The sequence below is a fragment of the Rhinolophus ferrumequinum genome, chromosome 7 (assembly GCF_004115265.2).
Source record: "Rhinolophus ferrumequinum isolate MPI-CBG mRhiFer1 chromosome 7, mRhiFer1_v1.p, whole genome shotgun sequence".
In the NCBI taxonomy this organism is placed as follows: Eukaryota; Metazoa; Chordata; class Mammalia; order Chiroptera; family Rhinolophidae; genus Rhinolophus; species Rhinolophus ferrumequinum.
Window position 1 is genome coordinate 64,613,685 of NC_046290.1, and position 15,523 is coordinate 64,629,207.

Consider the following 15,523-nt stretch of genomic DNA (forward strand, 5'->3'; position numbering starts at 1 on the left):
CCATCGTTAGCCTATCCCAAAATCCACTTATTCTCGTGGCACACAACATGGTTGTTACAGAGGGGAATATGTTATACTTCTGAATGCCTCAGAAGCATGAAAAAACAGGTTGGACTGTAATTTTATCTGATATTTACAGTTCTTTTGTCTTTTTTATTTATTTTTTTTATTTCTTGGTTATGGAAATTTCCTATATAGTTTTCCAACCCAGCCTGTTGGTTGACCATTATTTAAGACTATAACTGGGCATACCAGGGTGGGGTCCTCCTTAGGGAGAATGGCATTCAGAGAAGAGACCCACAAATGCCCTAAATGTAGGAATTCTGGGGTTCTGGTGCCAGGACCCCAGAAGGGGACATGGACTGGGGGTGGGCACATCTCTGATCTTACTGACCCCCTCACCCAGTGGGGCCAGGCAGGCCAAAGCAGGGCCCCTAAAAGCTCAGGACAAGGCGCCAGGGTGTTGGGCAGGAGTGGATTAAGGAAACTAGTATTTAATTTCAGCTACTGCTTTTTTGATACCAGTCTGTTTATTTAGCTTTCTTATTTCATGATCGTAGTATACTTTTATTTATGCGTGAGTTTTTAATGGATACAAGAAAATTATAGGCATCTTATTTATTTAGTTCAGTAGCTCTGAGATGGAAATAAGTCTTATAGTGATAAGTCTTTATAGTGATAAAAAAAAATTCTTAAATTAAAAGTGGCCTTGTTAGTAGACATTTTATTATGAGCTTTTCTTCCTAACTTTGTGCCTTGTCCTTCTGTTTTGGTATTTTTAGATCGGCTTCAGCTTCCCAGGAATATGATTGAAAACAGCATGTTTGAGGAAGAACCAGATGTGGTGGATTTAGCCAAAGAGCCTTGTTTACATCCTCTAGAGCCTGACGAGGTGGAATATGAGCCCCGGGGTTCCCGACTGCTGGTGCGGGGTCTCGGTGAGCATGAGATGGATGAGGATGAAGAGGATTACGAGTCATCTGCAAAGCTGCTGGGCATGTCCTTTATGAACAGAAGTTCAGGCCTTCGCAACAGTGCAGCCGGCTACCGGCAGAGCCCAGATGGGACTTGTTCAGTGCCCTCTGCAAAGACCATGGGGGTCTGTGCTTTTGTCATTCTGGTTGCCATTTCTGTAATCATGGTGATTTATCTACTGCCCAGATGTACCTTTACCAAAGAAGGGTGCCATAAGAAAAACCAGTCGATGGGACTAATTCAGCCAGTTGCAACAAACGGGAAGTTGTTTCCATGGGCACAAGTCAGGCTTCCCACTGCCATTATGCCACTACGCTATGAACTCAACCTGCATCCAAACCTGACCTCCATGACGTTCAGAGGTTCCGTGACAATTTCACTTCAGGCTCTTCAGCCCACTTGGAATATCATTCTCCACAGCACACACCATAATATTTCACGAGTGACCTTTATGTCAGCAGTTACAAGCCAAGAAAAACAAGTTGAGGTCTTGGAATATCCATTTCATGAACAAATTGCTATTGTTGCCCCTGAAACCCTTCTTGAAGGGCACAATTATACCTTGAAGATAGAGTACTCGGCAAATATATCCAGCTCTTACTATGGGTTTTATGGCATCTCCTACACAGATGGAAGTAAAGAGAAAAAGTATGTAGCCCTCTTAAACAGTTCTGCTGCCTTGCTCTGTGATGACTTCTGCAATCTGCATTCCTTTGCCCACACCAGAGACATGAACTGCAATTTTTAAAAATTTAGGATGTTATGTGTAAAATAGTAGAATGGTGATTTGGAAGAACGTGCTATTTATTTTTTGGTCAAAGCCTTGAGCATATATCATATATCATGGTGAGGGTTGGGGCATGCTGATGGACGGAAATGGGTAAATATTATATCACGTACAGTCCATCACAAAAACTTACGTTATCTTGATCTTTTTATGTTTGATAAGATGAATCTAGTTTTCTGTCACCTTACAAGATCTCTATGGGACGCACAGAGTAAAGAAGAGTGTGGATTATTCTTTAAGAGCTATTAATGGGCAGAACTTTCAGGAGGTGCTTAGTGAGATGGAGAAAAAGGGTGTGAAGAAGTGTTGTATGCTTACATATATCATTTTTAGTATCCTTCATCTTTGCTGGTTTGATTTTTAAAAATGCCACCCTGCCCATTTTGGATTTCTGGTGGAAATTTGTAAAAAATCTAAAAGAGACTTAATTTGGTTATTAAAGCAGTGACTCAAGACATAAAAGCTTTCAGCTCCCTATTTAGATCATATATTTTGTGCTTTAATCTTAGTATCCGTAGCATATAGTCCGAATTTCCAGAAAGATGCAGAGCACACTGTAAACAGGCTATTGTTAACTAGCATAATGTCAATTCTCGTATGCACAAAGTGCTGTGAGGTCTGTTTAACGCAGTTGAAACATTTTCTCATATTACTTTGTAAACCAGTATGTGAATTACTGATGCTGGCCATTTGGCTAATGTATGTTGGTGTATTGAGAAAACTAGAGATGAATATTTTAAATTTATTTGAGGAAGTTTTGTTATCCTTCTTAAATGGAGAAAAAGACAAAAGCAGGCTCTGTAGTCCTGTTCAGACAGGTAATTTTTCTCTTGTCCCTTTATGTAATACTTTGAAAATAAATGGCATGCTGGCTCTTCATTAGATCTGACAGCAGCTTGGCTTTACTTTTCCATCTATAATCTCTATTATCTCTAGGAATTATAGGATATATGTATATAAAAACAATGTTCTTGGTACGCTAACAAAGTTTTAAGACAAATCCTTTATCATCTACTACTACTATATAATGGGAAGAAAATGTCACGTGGCAGAATAAGGTGATTTGGAGAATGGTCACTTGTTGACTCCTGCCATGGGCTGGATTGAGTTGTGGAAAATGCTAAAAAAATGGAAGACAGTTTCTTAAAATTAAGAAATCCAGTATTAAAAAAATAGTATTTTAAAAATTAGTCTGTGAAACTGTGCTGTTACAAAAAAATATACACGTTCATTAACCTCTCTGGTGGAGTAAAATGAGTGTTCCACATAAATGTACATTTGGATGTAAGATTGAAGTTTAGAAGATAATTTATACCTTTCAAGATGTCTGAAAATTATAATTCAAAGCAATTTTTTGGTCTTTTCCCCACTTTCAATTTTGCTTAGTAGTTCTATTAGAGAGGTTTTTTTTGTACTCCCTCCCCACCCTGAGGTATTAATAAGAATAAATATTTAAACAAGTAGGTAAAGTAATTACGGGATATGTTCCTTATTGATTGGAAAATCAGAGCATAGGTAAATGCAAAACACGAATTGACATTGCTTGTGGTAGGGAAATGTTACCAACGGCATCTAAGAGGTGGAGATAGTCAGTAACCTTGCAATTAAATCCAGAAATTGATAGACTTAAGGTTCTAAATAACAAACTGATATGAAAAGAACCAGTAAAGAAATTTAGAATGGAGATGTGTTTTATTTCTTTGTCTTTGAATCTGTCAGTCTTTTTCTGGAACCCTTGAAGCAACCTCTGATCTCCTGGCTTCTTCTCACAGTGTTCCCCCTCCTCTTGCCCCGTCTTCCACCTGGTTGGTCTTTGATTTACGATCCTTCAGCAGTTCCGCATTTCTAACAGGATTTAGTTCAAGATCTTTCAAGATCTGGCCCATGTTATTTTTTTTTTCCCCACAGACCTCACCTGCCATAATGAACTTCATATGCACTTTCCTGAATTAGAGTGATAATAATGGCCCATATTTACTGAAAACTGAAATACTACAAACTGTTCCAAGCATTTTATATGTTTCATTGTTTATCTTTTCAAACCCACTGAGAGTTGGATATTAATATTTTGTTGATTTTACAGATGAGGAGGCAGAGGCACATAAAGTAACTCATCCAACATCTTACGGCTAGCAGGTAGAGAAGGGGAACTCAAAACCAAGGTCATTTTAACTGACAGTCCCCTTCTTAACCACTCTGGTGTACTGCCTCCCTAGTTCACTCCTCTTTTCCTTTTTCCGTTGTTGTCTCCAGCGCTTTGAATTCTCTTACTGGAACCTCAGTTAATTCATCATTGTCTTTAGCACTACTGGAGGTAGTTGCACTCAAATGGCAACTACTATTTCTGAAAGCAAACACAGTCATTGATGCAAGAATCAGCTTCAAGGCATTCAGCAAACGAATCGGTAGGACAGAGTCTAAGGAACATCAATCAGCAGCTTTCTCCAAGGGCCTTTTATGTGAGAGTTACTGTTGCATCTCTTTTAACAATAATTTAAGATTTTGTTTGTCTTAGAACATCATGATCCAGTTTTTATCTAAAGTGGTCCAAGTAGACCCTCTTCTATGAATAGGAAGGATATCATCAAACGTATCCCCTGGTCCCCGGTGGCCCTCTTCCAAAATCTTCTATTAACTGGATAAGAATTTGGGAGTGGGGTGAAGAAATGTAATGTTAGAAATATGTTTACATTGTTTTGTGTTTGTTGATTGTTATCTTTCTTGCGGTTTACCCAATAGAAACAGTTATTTGGCAAATCCTTACCAGGAAAAAAGTATGCTACTTTTAAGTGTGAAAGAATAGTTATGACTGTGTAGCATTTATGTAGGACTTTATGACATACAAGTAGTTTTTATTATGAATAGTTTTATTTGATTCTAACAAAAACCCTGGATGTTTATCAGGGATCCTGCCTCAATCCTAATTTAATAAACAAGGAGATTAAGATGTAGGTCACTGATTCATCTGAAGTCATGTGGCTGGTAAATTGCAGAGTTAATATTTTCTGACTCCAAATCCCAAACCCTTTTCTACTTACCTTTTAAAAGTGGAAACTAAGCCCTAAGCAAGCAAGGCTGTCATGTCTAAAGTGGTGGTTATATATGTACCATATCATCTGGTACCTGAAATATGCTCACCAGGGCCACCACACTTGCCCTCATGATTTCCCAAATGCATGTCTGTTTTATTCCTCTGCTTAATTAAACATCTGCATTTCTCCTCTTTTGCTTTTTGTGCTTTTCTCTCAACCTTTAATTGAGGACTTTTATGAGTCCAATTCTCAGGTGGTGTTGCTGTGCTGTGGGAGGGGGAAATGTTTGATTCTTTTCTGAGGAGAGTAAAGGAGACCAGCATACTGTAGTAGGACACCGAGTTTTGTCAGTCTTCATGAAAGTGCAAGTTGTGAATTTGCGGGTTAGTGTGTGTTATGAAGCCAGAGTCTGTATGGATGAGTGATGGCAATTAATGACCACCCTTCATACTGATCTTCCATCAGAAGCCTTTTGAAGACCTCACTGGCTATCTGCAGCCTACCCTTGTGGCTTTGTCTCCAGCTCCACTGGACAGCCATCTCCAGTCCCTGAACATGCACTGCTCTTTCCTTGTGCTTCCCACTCTTTCTAGAATGTGCTCTATTCCCTTCTCTACCTTTTCAAATATTCCTCATTTTTTAAGGCCCTCTTCAGATTTTGTCAACCCTTTTCCTTACATTGTCTCAATTGCTAGTCAGAATTTGTTTCCTACCCTTTTTGCCAGGGCTTTGTTTTCACAGTTATGTTATGATTTGCTGCCTGACAAGTTTGCCTCTCCCAGTTGATTGTGGATCCCTTAATGACTGCGATTATATGATGTTTATCTTAGTATCCTGTACTTGGCAGGGTGCCTTGGATAGTAGGTGCTTGATAACTATTGGATAACTTTGCATTTGTTTTAGGTACTTTGCAGCAACTCAGTTTGAACCCCTGGCAGCAAGATCTGCTTTTCCTTGTTTTGATGAACCAGCATTTAAAGCCACATTCATCATCAGGATCATAAGGGAGGAACAATACACTGCTTTATCAAATATGCCTAAGGTATCGTTCTGTTCCTGGATTACCAAGTATTTGAGTGGGTCTCTTTCTTTGTTATGAATACTTGAATACCTCCTTGCCATACTGTTGAGAATGCTTAAGATCTCATGCATTTTTATTCTTTCTTAAGATACATAAATACAAGTTCAAATATATGTTGAAATCAATTGGGGAGTCAGCCTGAAGAGCACTTACAAGAAAGACCTGCTGGATGTGGAATGTATGGGCAGGAAATATGAAATATGTACTACATATTAAAGTTGTATAAAAATTATTAATACTATGAATGAGTACTGAAGGTCACAGTGATATTTTCTGAGATACGGTGAATTTGCTATTCGAAACAGTGAAATTCGATAGTGTTGAATCACGATTGACCTTGCTGTTTCATTGTTTATTGAAAAATGAGGATTGTAATAAGGAGGTTAAACAAGAACACAAACATCTTTCTTGGATGTAAGCTCTGCATGGAGGGGGAGAGGGTGAAACCAAGCAGAACTGTTTTTGTGCTAAACAGAACTTGGGGGTCCTTTTGTTGACCCCCGAGGGCCTGTGTGCAGCCTGATAGGAGCCTCTCAGACCCCGTGTTACTGGGAGAGAGGAGCAGCCACAGCTGACAGACTATGGAGTCTACCCTAGTGGGGAGGAGAGGATATGATGTCCTTCCACAGGGACGTCACTCCAGCAGCTTCACTCTTCACCTTAATCTGTCTAAAAGAGGAGGAATGCCTGCTTGCCTAGTATCCCACAATTCATGGTCAGAAATTCCTGTAAGTCTGCCTGCATTCTCTCATCTCATGTCTATTGCAGACTTCTCTAGTGACTTGTCCTCCATCCTACTTAACCTTCTTGGGGTTATCAACATGGTACTTTCTGAAGCCATTTCCCATCTCTTGGAGGCATAGCCCAGTTGTAGCTCTTTCTGTGAGTGTATTTGTAGCACTAGAGAGGAGCATTCCTGGGTCATAAGGAAGGGTTTTGATTTTGGTTTTGGTGGTGTTTTAAAGGGGAGAAACAGAATCACTGTTACTTGCTACTTCTAACTTACATTTACTTAAAGCCGTCTGTTAAAAACTCCTTAAGGATTTTCACTGTAATTAATGTATCTTCATGATGAAAGCTAGTAGAACTGGCTGGGACTAAGGGTCATGCTCTGTTTAGAAACGTGTGCTAAGAGATTAAAACATGCCAACATCTTTACTACTTATTTCCTATTTGGATTTTTAGTTTCTCGGTTTTGTTGTTTGTTTGTTTCTTGTCACTGTCATTGACTCCCATAGTGACAGAACTGTCACGTTTTCCCTTTGCTTGTAGAAGTCGTCAGTCGCTGTGGAAGATGGACTTGTTCAGGATGAGTTTTCTGAGAGCATGAAGATGAGCACTTACCTGGTTGCTTTCATTGTCGGGGAGATGAAGAACCTGAGTCAGGACGTAAATGGAACCCTGGTATGTTGTTGTGGGGTTTGTCTTGAAAGAGGTTAAGAGGAATTCTTGAATGATTTCTGGTAACCACTTTATGAAGGAAAACTAGCTTTTGGATCACAGCTCTGACATTGCATGCCAGAAATGTTACTTTTTGCTTAGTTGTTATTTACTGTTACTAATTGAATACCTAAAAGCCAGTAATTTTTAGGTTTCTTTTAATTTTACTTTTAAAAGTGAATTCCAGTAAGATAATATGTGTATAATAAAGCTTCTAGAACTATGTTATACACTATGGTGGTCACTAGCTTAATGTGACATTTAGATTTAAATTAAAATTATATGACAGTATCATGGCTAAATAAGATGGCTTTCATTCATGCCCACCCCCCCCACCCACACACGCCCCCAGCAACAACAATTTGCCATCCACCCATGGACAAAAATGCCTTTGTGAAAGCAGTGGGATCCAGCACCATATGCCAAGGAACCTGGAGGTGTCTTGCCCAGCTATGCATACAGACCTTGGTCCTGGCTGTGGCCTGTGAAAGGCTCCAGCCCCCTTGGCTTGAGAGTGCCTGAAAAACACTGTCTTAGACAGTCACGCTCGGGCAAGACAGCCTTTGTGGAAGTCCAGATTTTCAGGAGAAAAGTTATAGCACACTGTTGGAGCAAAAAGAAAATATATATGAATTTGGATGCGTTGGAGAGGGCAATTGGTAAAAACTGGAGGAGATAACTGCTACTTCTGATACAAAAACAGCAATACAAAACTTCAAGGAGCATGAAGAAGCAAGGAAATGTGAAAACATCAAAGGAGAACAATAACCTTCTAGTAACTGATCCCAAAGACATGAAGAGCTATGATTTACCCAATAAAGAATTCAAAATAGCTGTTTTAAGGAAACTTAATGAGATACAAGAAAACACAGATAAGTCAATAAAATCAGGAAACGAAACCAAACAAAATGAGAAGTTTAACAAAGACATATAAATCATATAAAGGAATCAAACAGAAATTCTGGGGCTGAAGAATACAATGAATGAAAATGAAAAATGCAATAGAGAGAATCAATAGCAGAATGGACCCAGCAGAAGAAAAAAATTGGTGAGTTAGAAGAAAGGAGATTATCTGGTCAGAGGAGAAGAAAGAGAAAAGCATGAAACATAATGAAGAAAGCCTACGTGATGTATGGGACACCATCAAACGAAACAATTTGTGAATGTTGGAGTTCCAGAAGGAAAACAGAGGGAGAAGAGGGCAGAAAGCTTATTTATAAATAATGGCCAAGAACTTCCCAAATATTGAGAGAGATTTGGATATCCCAGTTCATGAAGCTCATGGGCTACCAAACAAACTTAGCTTAAAGATACTCTCTTCAAGAAACATTATAATAAAATTCAAAGAGAATCAAAGAGAATCTTAAAAGCAACAAAGTAAAAGAAGTTTGAAACTTACAAGGGAACCCCCATATGTTGATCAGTGGATTTCTCAACAGAAACCTTAGAGACCAGGAGAGAGACAGATGATATATTCAAAGTGCTGAAAAAGCTAAAAACAAAATGCCAACCAAGAATACTCTAACCAGCAAAGTATCCTTCAGAAATAAAGGAGAGATAAAAGACTTTCCTAGACAAACAAAAGCTGAGGGAGTCCATTACTAGACCTTCCTTACAAAAAATGCTAAAAGGAGTACTTCCAGCTGAAATGAAAGGATGATAATTTTAACATGAAAATATCAAAATTACAACACACTAGTAAAAATAATTAGACAGTCAAATTCAGAATATTGTTAACACTGTAATATGGTGGCTAATGCATCCTATGGCATGCATCAAAAGGAGCTCTAAGAGTTAAGTTTAGAGTGATAAATGCCTACATTGAGATAAAAGAAATATCTCAAGGAACTAGAAAAATAAGAAAAAACCTCAACCCAAAATTAGCAGAAGGAAGAAAATAAAGATCGGAGCAGAAATAAATGAAATAGATGCTGGAAAAAACAGAAAAGATTAGTGAAAAGAAGAGCTGGGTTTTTGGAAAGATAAACTAAAATGACAAACCTTTAGCTAGACTAAGAATGAAAGACTCAAAATCAGACATGAAAGAGGAGACATTACAACTGATACTACAGAAATACAAAGGATCATAAGAGACTACTATGAACAATTATAGGTCAACAAATTGGTTAACCTAGAAGAAGTGGATAAATTCCTAGAAACACACAACTTACCAAAACTGAATCATGAAGACATAAAAAATCTGAACAGATCAGTAATGAATAAAGAGATTGAATCAGTAATTAAAAACCTCCCAACAAAGAAAGGCTCAGGATCAGTTGGTTTCTCAGGTGATGTCTACCAAACATGATGTCTACCAAACATTAAAAAAAAAAAAAAAAGAAAAAGAAAATCACTGTTAGTCTTTCTCAAACTCCTCTAAAAAATTGAAGAGGGAGGAACACTCCCAAACTCATTTTACGAGGTTAACATTACCAAATGTCAAATAAGGACACCAAAGCCAAATAAGGACACTACAAGAAAAAAAAAAACTATAGGCCAATATCCCTGGTAAGTACAGATGCAGTACATGTCTATGCATAAAATTCTCAACAAAATATTCACAAACTGACTTCAACAGCACATTAAAAGGATCATACACCATGATCAAGTGGAATTTATCCCTGAGATGCAAGGATGGTTTAACATACGCAAATCAGTTAATGTGGTACATCACATTAATAGAATGAAAGATAAATATCTTATGATCAATAGATGCAGAAAAAGCATTTGACAAAATAATACTTCCTTTCATGATAAAAACTCTCATCAAATTGGGAATAGGAAGACCATACCTCAACATAATAAAGACCAGATATGACAAGCCCGCAGTTAATATCATACCCATCATTGAAAGTTTGAAAACTTTTCCTCTTAAGATTAGGAACATGACAAGGATGCCCACTCTCACCAGTTTTATTTTTTGACAGAAATAGAAAAAATAATCCTAAAATTTGCATGGAACCACAAAAGACCTTGAATAGTCAAAGCAATCTTGAGAAAGAAGAACAAAGCTAGAGGTATCACACTTCCTTATTTCAAACTATACTGCAAGGCTGTACTAATTAACACAGTGTGGTACTGGCATAAAATAGACACATAGACCAACGGAACAGAACAGAAGTGCCAAGAAATAAACTCCTGCATATGTGGTCAGCTAATACTTGACGAGGGAGCCAAAACTACTAAATGGGGAAAGGATAGTCTGTTTAGTAAAATGGTGCTAGGAAAACTGGATAATCACATGCAGAAAAAAAAAATGAGACCTTTCTCTTACACCACTCACAAAAATTAACTCGAAATGAATTATAGACTTCAAGGTAAAATCTGAAAGTGTAAAACTCCTAGAAGAAAACATAGGGAAAAAGCTCCTTGATATTGGTCTTAGCAACAATTATTTTGTATATAATACTAAATGCGTAAGCAACAAAACCAAACATAACAAGCAAGACTACATCAAACTAAAGCTTCTGAACAGGAAAAGAAACAAACAAAACAAAAAGGCAACCTACGGAATGGGAGAAAATATTTGCAAATCATATTTCTGATAAGGGATTAGTATCCAAAATGTATAAGAAACTCATATAACTCCATAGCAAAAAATCAAACAATCCAATGAAAAATTGAGGAATTGAATAGACATTTCTCCAAAGAAGACATAAATGACCAACAAGTCCATGAAAAGGTGCCCTACATCACTAATCACAAGGGAAATGCAAATCAAAACCTCAATGAGATATCACCTCACGCCTGTCAGAATGACTATCATCAAAAAGGCAAGACATAACAAGGATTGGCGAGGATATGGAGAAAAAGGGGCCCTTATGCACTGTTGGTGGGAATGTAAATTGGCATAGTCACTATGGAAAACATTATGGAGGTTTCTCAAAAAATGAAAAATTTAATTACCATATGATCCAGCAATTCTACTACTGGAGATTGTGTGTGTGTGTATGTGTGTGTGTATGTGTATATGTGTGTATATACACACGTATGTGAATATGTACTGGGGGTGCCAAAAAAATGTATACAGGTGGACACTTTGGTCAGCGTTGCTCAAGCAGTAGTTCGCCATAATCAGAAGTTTCTGGAGTAACCACTTTGAGCACCTCTTGTAATTGCAGAAGTCAAATGTGACTTGTATTCATATTTTTTTATCGGTATATATCGAGTATTACAATTTTAATACAGTTTTTTCCTTTCTTAAAATGTGTATGCGTTTTTTTGGCACTCTCTTTATATTCAGGTGACTTCCCATATATATCCAAATGAAATGTAATCAGGATTTCAAAGAGGTATTTGTACTTCCTTGTTCATTACAGCATTATTCACAATAGCCAAGATTTGGAAATAACCTAAGTGTCTGTCTATGGATGAATAGATAAAGAAGATGTGGTATATATGTAGCATGGAATGTTATCCAGCCATGAGAAAGAAGGAAATCCTGCCATTTACAACAACATGGATGGAACTTGAGAGCATTATGATAAAATGACATAAGTAGGAAAAGAAAGACAGAATGTATGATTTCACTTATATGTGGAATCTAAAAAAGCCAGACTCCTAGAAGCGAAGTTGCCAGGGGCTGGGGAGTGGGGGAAATGGGGAGGTGCTGGTCAAAGGGTACAAACTTTCAGTTATAAGATGAATAAGTTCTGGAGACCTAACGTACAGCTTGTTGACTATAGATGACAATATTGTATTATATACATGAAAGTTGCTAAGAGAGTAGATCTTAAATGTTCATACCACAAGAAAGAAATAGTCATGTGAGGTGATGGAGGTGTTAACTAATATACGGTGCTCATCACATTTCACAATAAATAAATATATTGACACAAAAGTACACCTAAACTTGCACAATATTATATGTTAATTATATCATTAAAGCTGAAAAAAAATTAAATTTAAAATTTACTTTCTCAATCTCAGTAGCCACATTTTTAGTGTTCTTGTCACTAGCGGCTACCATATTGGATATCACCAATGCTGAATATTTCCATCAATGCAGAAAATTTTATTGGGCAACACAAAATCTAGAACATTGTACAGACTTAAAAGATAGTATAAAAATGTAGTTAAAAGAAAACTCCAGGTTGTGAAAGTTAGTTGAATCTTCCTTTTTTAAAAAGCGCATCTTGATTGTTTTTCATCTTAATGAGTAAACTTGTTTAAGGGTCTGGTGTATCCGTAATTGGTCAAAACTGATTTTTTTTGTTCTAATTAGGCTCCTCTGCTTTTTTTTGTCATTAGTACCTGCCTGTAAATGATTTTTGATTGGATTTTATGCTCTAATTTTACAGTAGAGATCTAATAAAGCTAATATTTTCACATACTGACTACCTGGGTTCAAATCCCTTCTCTGTAATTTACTAGCTGTGTGCCCTTGGGCAGACTGCTCTGTAATCACCTTCCACGATTCTAGTACTACTTTGCCTAAATTAGCCTGCACTCTCAAGGGTTGAAATTTTTAAATTCCTGTGAAACGTTCAGTACCTCACAGATAGTAGCATGCACACACACAGACACACACACACACACAAACAGTACAGTCTTTTTTCCATGAGCAAATATATCAGGAACTCCTTTGTATGTCTGTAAATATAAATAATCTTTATCATTTTTAATGTTACCCAATAATAAATGAGTTTTGGAAAAATTAAGGTTGTACAAATAAATAATTGTTTTTTTAATTTTATCTCTTTTTAGTAGGAACTGGGGAAGAATCTAACATACATCAAGTTATGCTCTGGGCTGGCAGCTATCTTAGGCACTCATTTATAAACATCTTTTCATTTAATAAACCAATTGAAGGGGAGGCAGTAGTCCTGTTCTGCTGATGAAGAAACAGTGTCTCAGAGCAGCAGTTGGCCCAAAATTTTATAGCCAGTAAGTGACAGTCAGAATTGTACTGTCCATCACAATATGCTGCTGCTTATAGCAAATGACAGAAATATTTTCTGTAGATACGGTGACCAGAAATTCAGACTTAGAGTCTAACAAAGGATTTGTGTTATGTTAAAATGTAGTAATCTCGAGGATGGGTTCTATTTTGTAATATTTGACATTAGGCCTATTTCAGGAATAAGGCAGTAGGGCTTTACTTAGTAATGTCAGTCTTACCAAACAACTAAAAATGTCAAAGTTCGCTGTAGATTACTAAACGTGTCGTGTTCAGTGGAACAGACTGCTAAGTTGTCAAAGGTCTGAAGAAAGAGGAACATTTGTTTTATTATTTCTGTCTATTCTTTAGTGTTCCTTAAACCTCTCACCGCCTTAAGGAATGCCAGAATTACCTAGAAACTTCCAGGCTAGTTTTGAAATCCACTGCTTTTATTCGTTTGTCTTGAGGTTTTTGTTTTGTTTTGCCATTACCTGATTTTGTTTTTGCCATAGTTAGTTCTAATTTGTAGACCAGTGGTGGTTAGTCAGATGTGGACACCATGTCTTTTTCACATTCAAACAGAACCTTCAGCAGTATTATGCACATCGAGTTATCATTTTAGTTTATTCATATTCAGTCAGGAACATGGCTTAGTTTTAAATTTCTGCTAACAATATTTCTACCTCAAGTATCTCTCCATCAACCAGGGACATTCATTATACATAATTTGTATCATTCTCCTAAAGTCCCATCTAATCAATTATTCTGGATAGACTTGATACTGGTGTATTTTTTTGTTTGTTTGTTTTGTTTTTTAAGGAATTTTTGCTTTTTGTGTGTTCAGCTGGTGTTTTTCAGGAGCAGGCTATATTATTATCCTTTGAAGGGGTGAGGTTTAGTTCTCTTTTTGCTTTTGTTTTATCTCATTTTTGCTTTTATTAAACTAAGGAACAGGTTAAGTTAAACCTAACAAATCTGTTACTCCTGGGTCTTAAGGAACGCTTTGCTCTGAGAATTGATAAAGAGTCTTCAGTTGTGTCTTTTAGAAATCTCCCAATGGTCTTAGCAAGAGATCTTGCAAGGCAAGTTTTAAGTTATAAGTGTTAAGGTCTGAGCACCAGCTGAGTTCGTTTAGGAGTGTTTAGAGTGTTCTTCCCCAGACCAGAGAATGTCGGTCAAGACTTTCTTTGCGAAACTAGATGGCTCTCTTTGTTTATTTCTTACTGCTTCTGTTGCTCTTAAAACAAGCTTGATGATAGGTATAATGACCACATGATTTATCTCTAGTCGAGAACTCATAGCACATGTTCTTTTAAGAAAAAAGAAAAGAAATAGAGGGAAGAGGAAATATCAACATGCATTTTCCCCCCTAATTTTTGTGTTCCAGAAATGGGACTAAGTGGATCTTTGGTCAGATTGCAGTTCCATGTGAACTTATTTTTTCTCCCTTTACTTTTCCTTTAAGGAAAGGTGCTTTCACACACAGTGCTGGGAATGGCCAAATAGTGTGCCTGGCAGAAGGATGTTTGAGGAGCAATCTGGGGGCTATAGGTCGTGTTTCTATTAGTATAGCATCTTCTCGATGATTGCGTCAGCTGTGACGTAAAATATGTAAGTCTGGAAATAACAGGCAGAGACAATAATGGCATCTCAGATTCCAAGTGATCATGCTATAGTCATTTATAATGGCAGTTAGAGATTTAAAAAGAATATGTCGAGTTTTTTAAAATTATTTTTGTAAATAACACTGACTTCGGAGGGGAACGATATAGGAAGTGTCTGTGACCAGGATGAGCCTGTGGGTCCCTGAGCAGGTGGTGACGAAATGTAACAAGCTGTGGTCACAGCCGCATACCAAGGGCTGCATGTGGCATAGCCGGGCTGGTGAAGCACACGTGGCCACATGCTGTGTGAGATGACGTTTCTCATGCATATGAGAAGGCAACATACTTTTCATTGGTTAACTCTAGCTCTAGACACTTCATTCTTCGAGTAACTATTGCCACAAATGCTCTAGTCACCATATTTTGCCAACTTCCGAGGAGACTGTGGACAGTAATGATAATAGCTACCATTTCTTGAACCCTTACATTGTGTCAGGTACTATTCTAAGTTCTATCAATGTATTAGCTCATTTGATGCTCACAGCAGCCTTGTGAGGGTGGGAGCTACTTTTATCAGAGAAGGAGACAGATTAACCAATCTGCTCAAGGTCACACAACTAACTAAAATTTGAACCTGGAACTCTAACTACAGAGCCTGTACATTTAATTTTACTGTTTATTTACTGAAAATTTTTTTCTTTACATTTAATTTTTATGCCATGT

General features: G+C 37.3%; 1 protein-coding gene across 1 annotated transcript in view; it reads left to right on the forward strand.

Annotated features, from left to right (window-relative positions):
• The window catches only part of LNPEP (leucyl and cystinyl aminopeptidase), a 78,915-nt gene that overhangs the window by 29,219 nt on the left and 34,173 nt on the right, over positions 1-15,523 (forward strand). Inside the window, exons 2-4 of the mRNA XM_033111220.1 lie at positions 783-1,623; positions 5,698-5,836; positions 7,148-7,279. Coding sequence (XP_032967111.1) covers positions 783-1,623; positions 5,698-5,836; positions 7,148-7,279 — 1,112 coding nt within the window. The remainder of the gene's footprint in view (positions 1-782; positions 1,624-5,697; positions 5,837-7,147; positions 7,280-15,523) is intronic.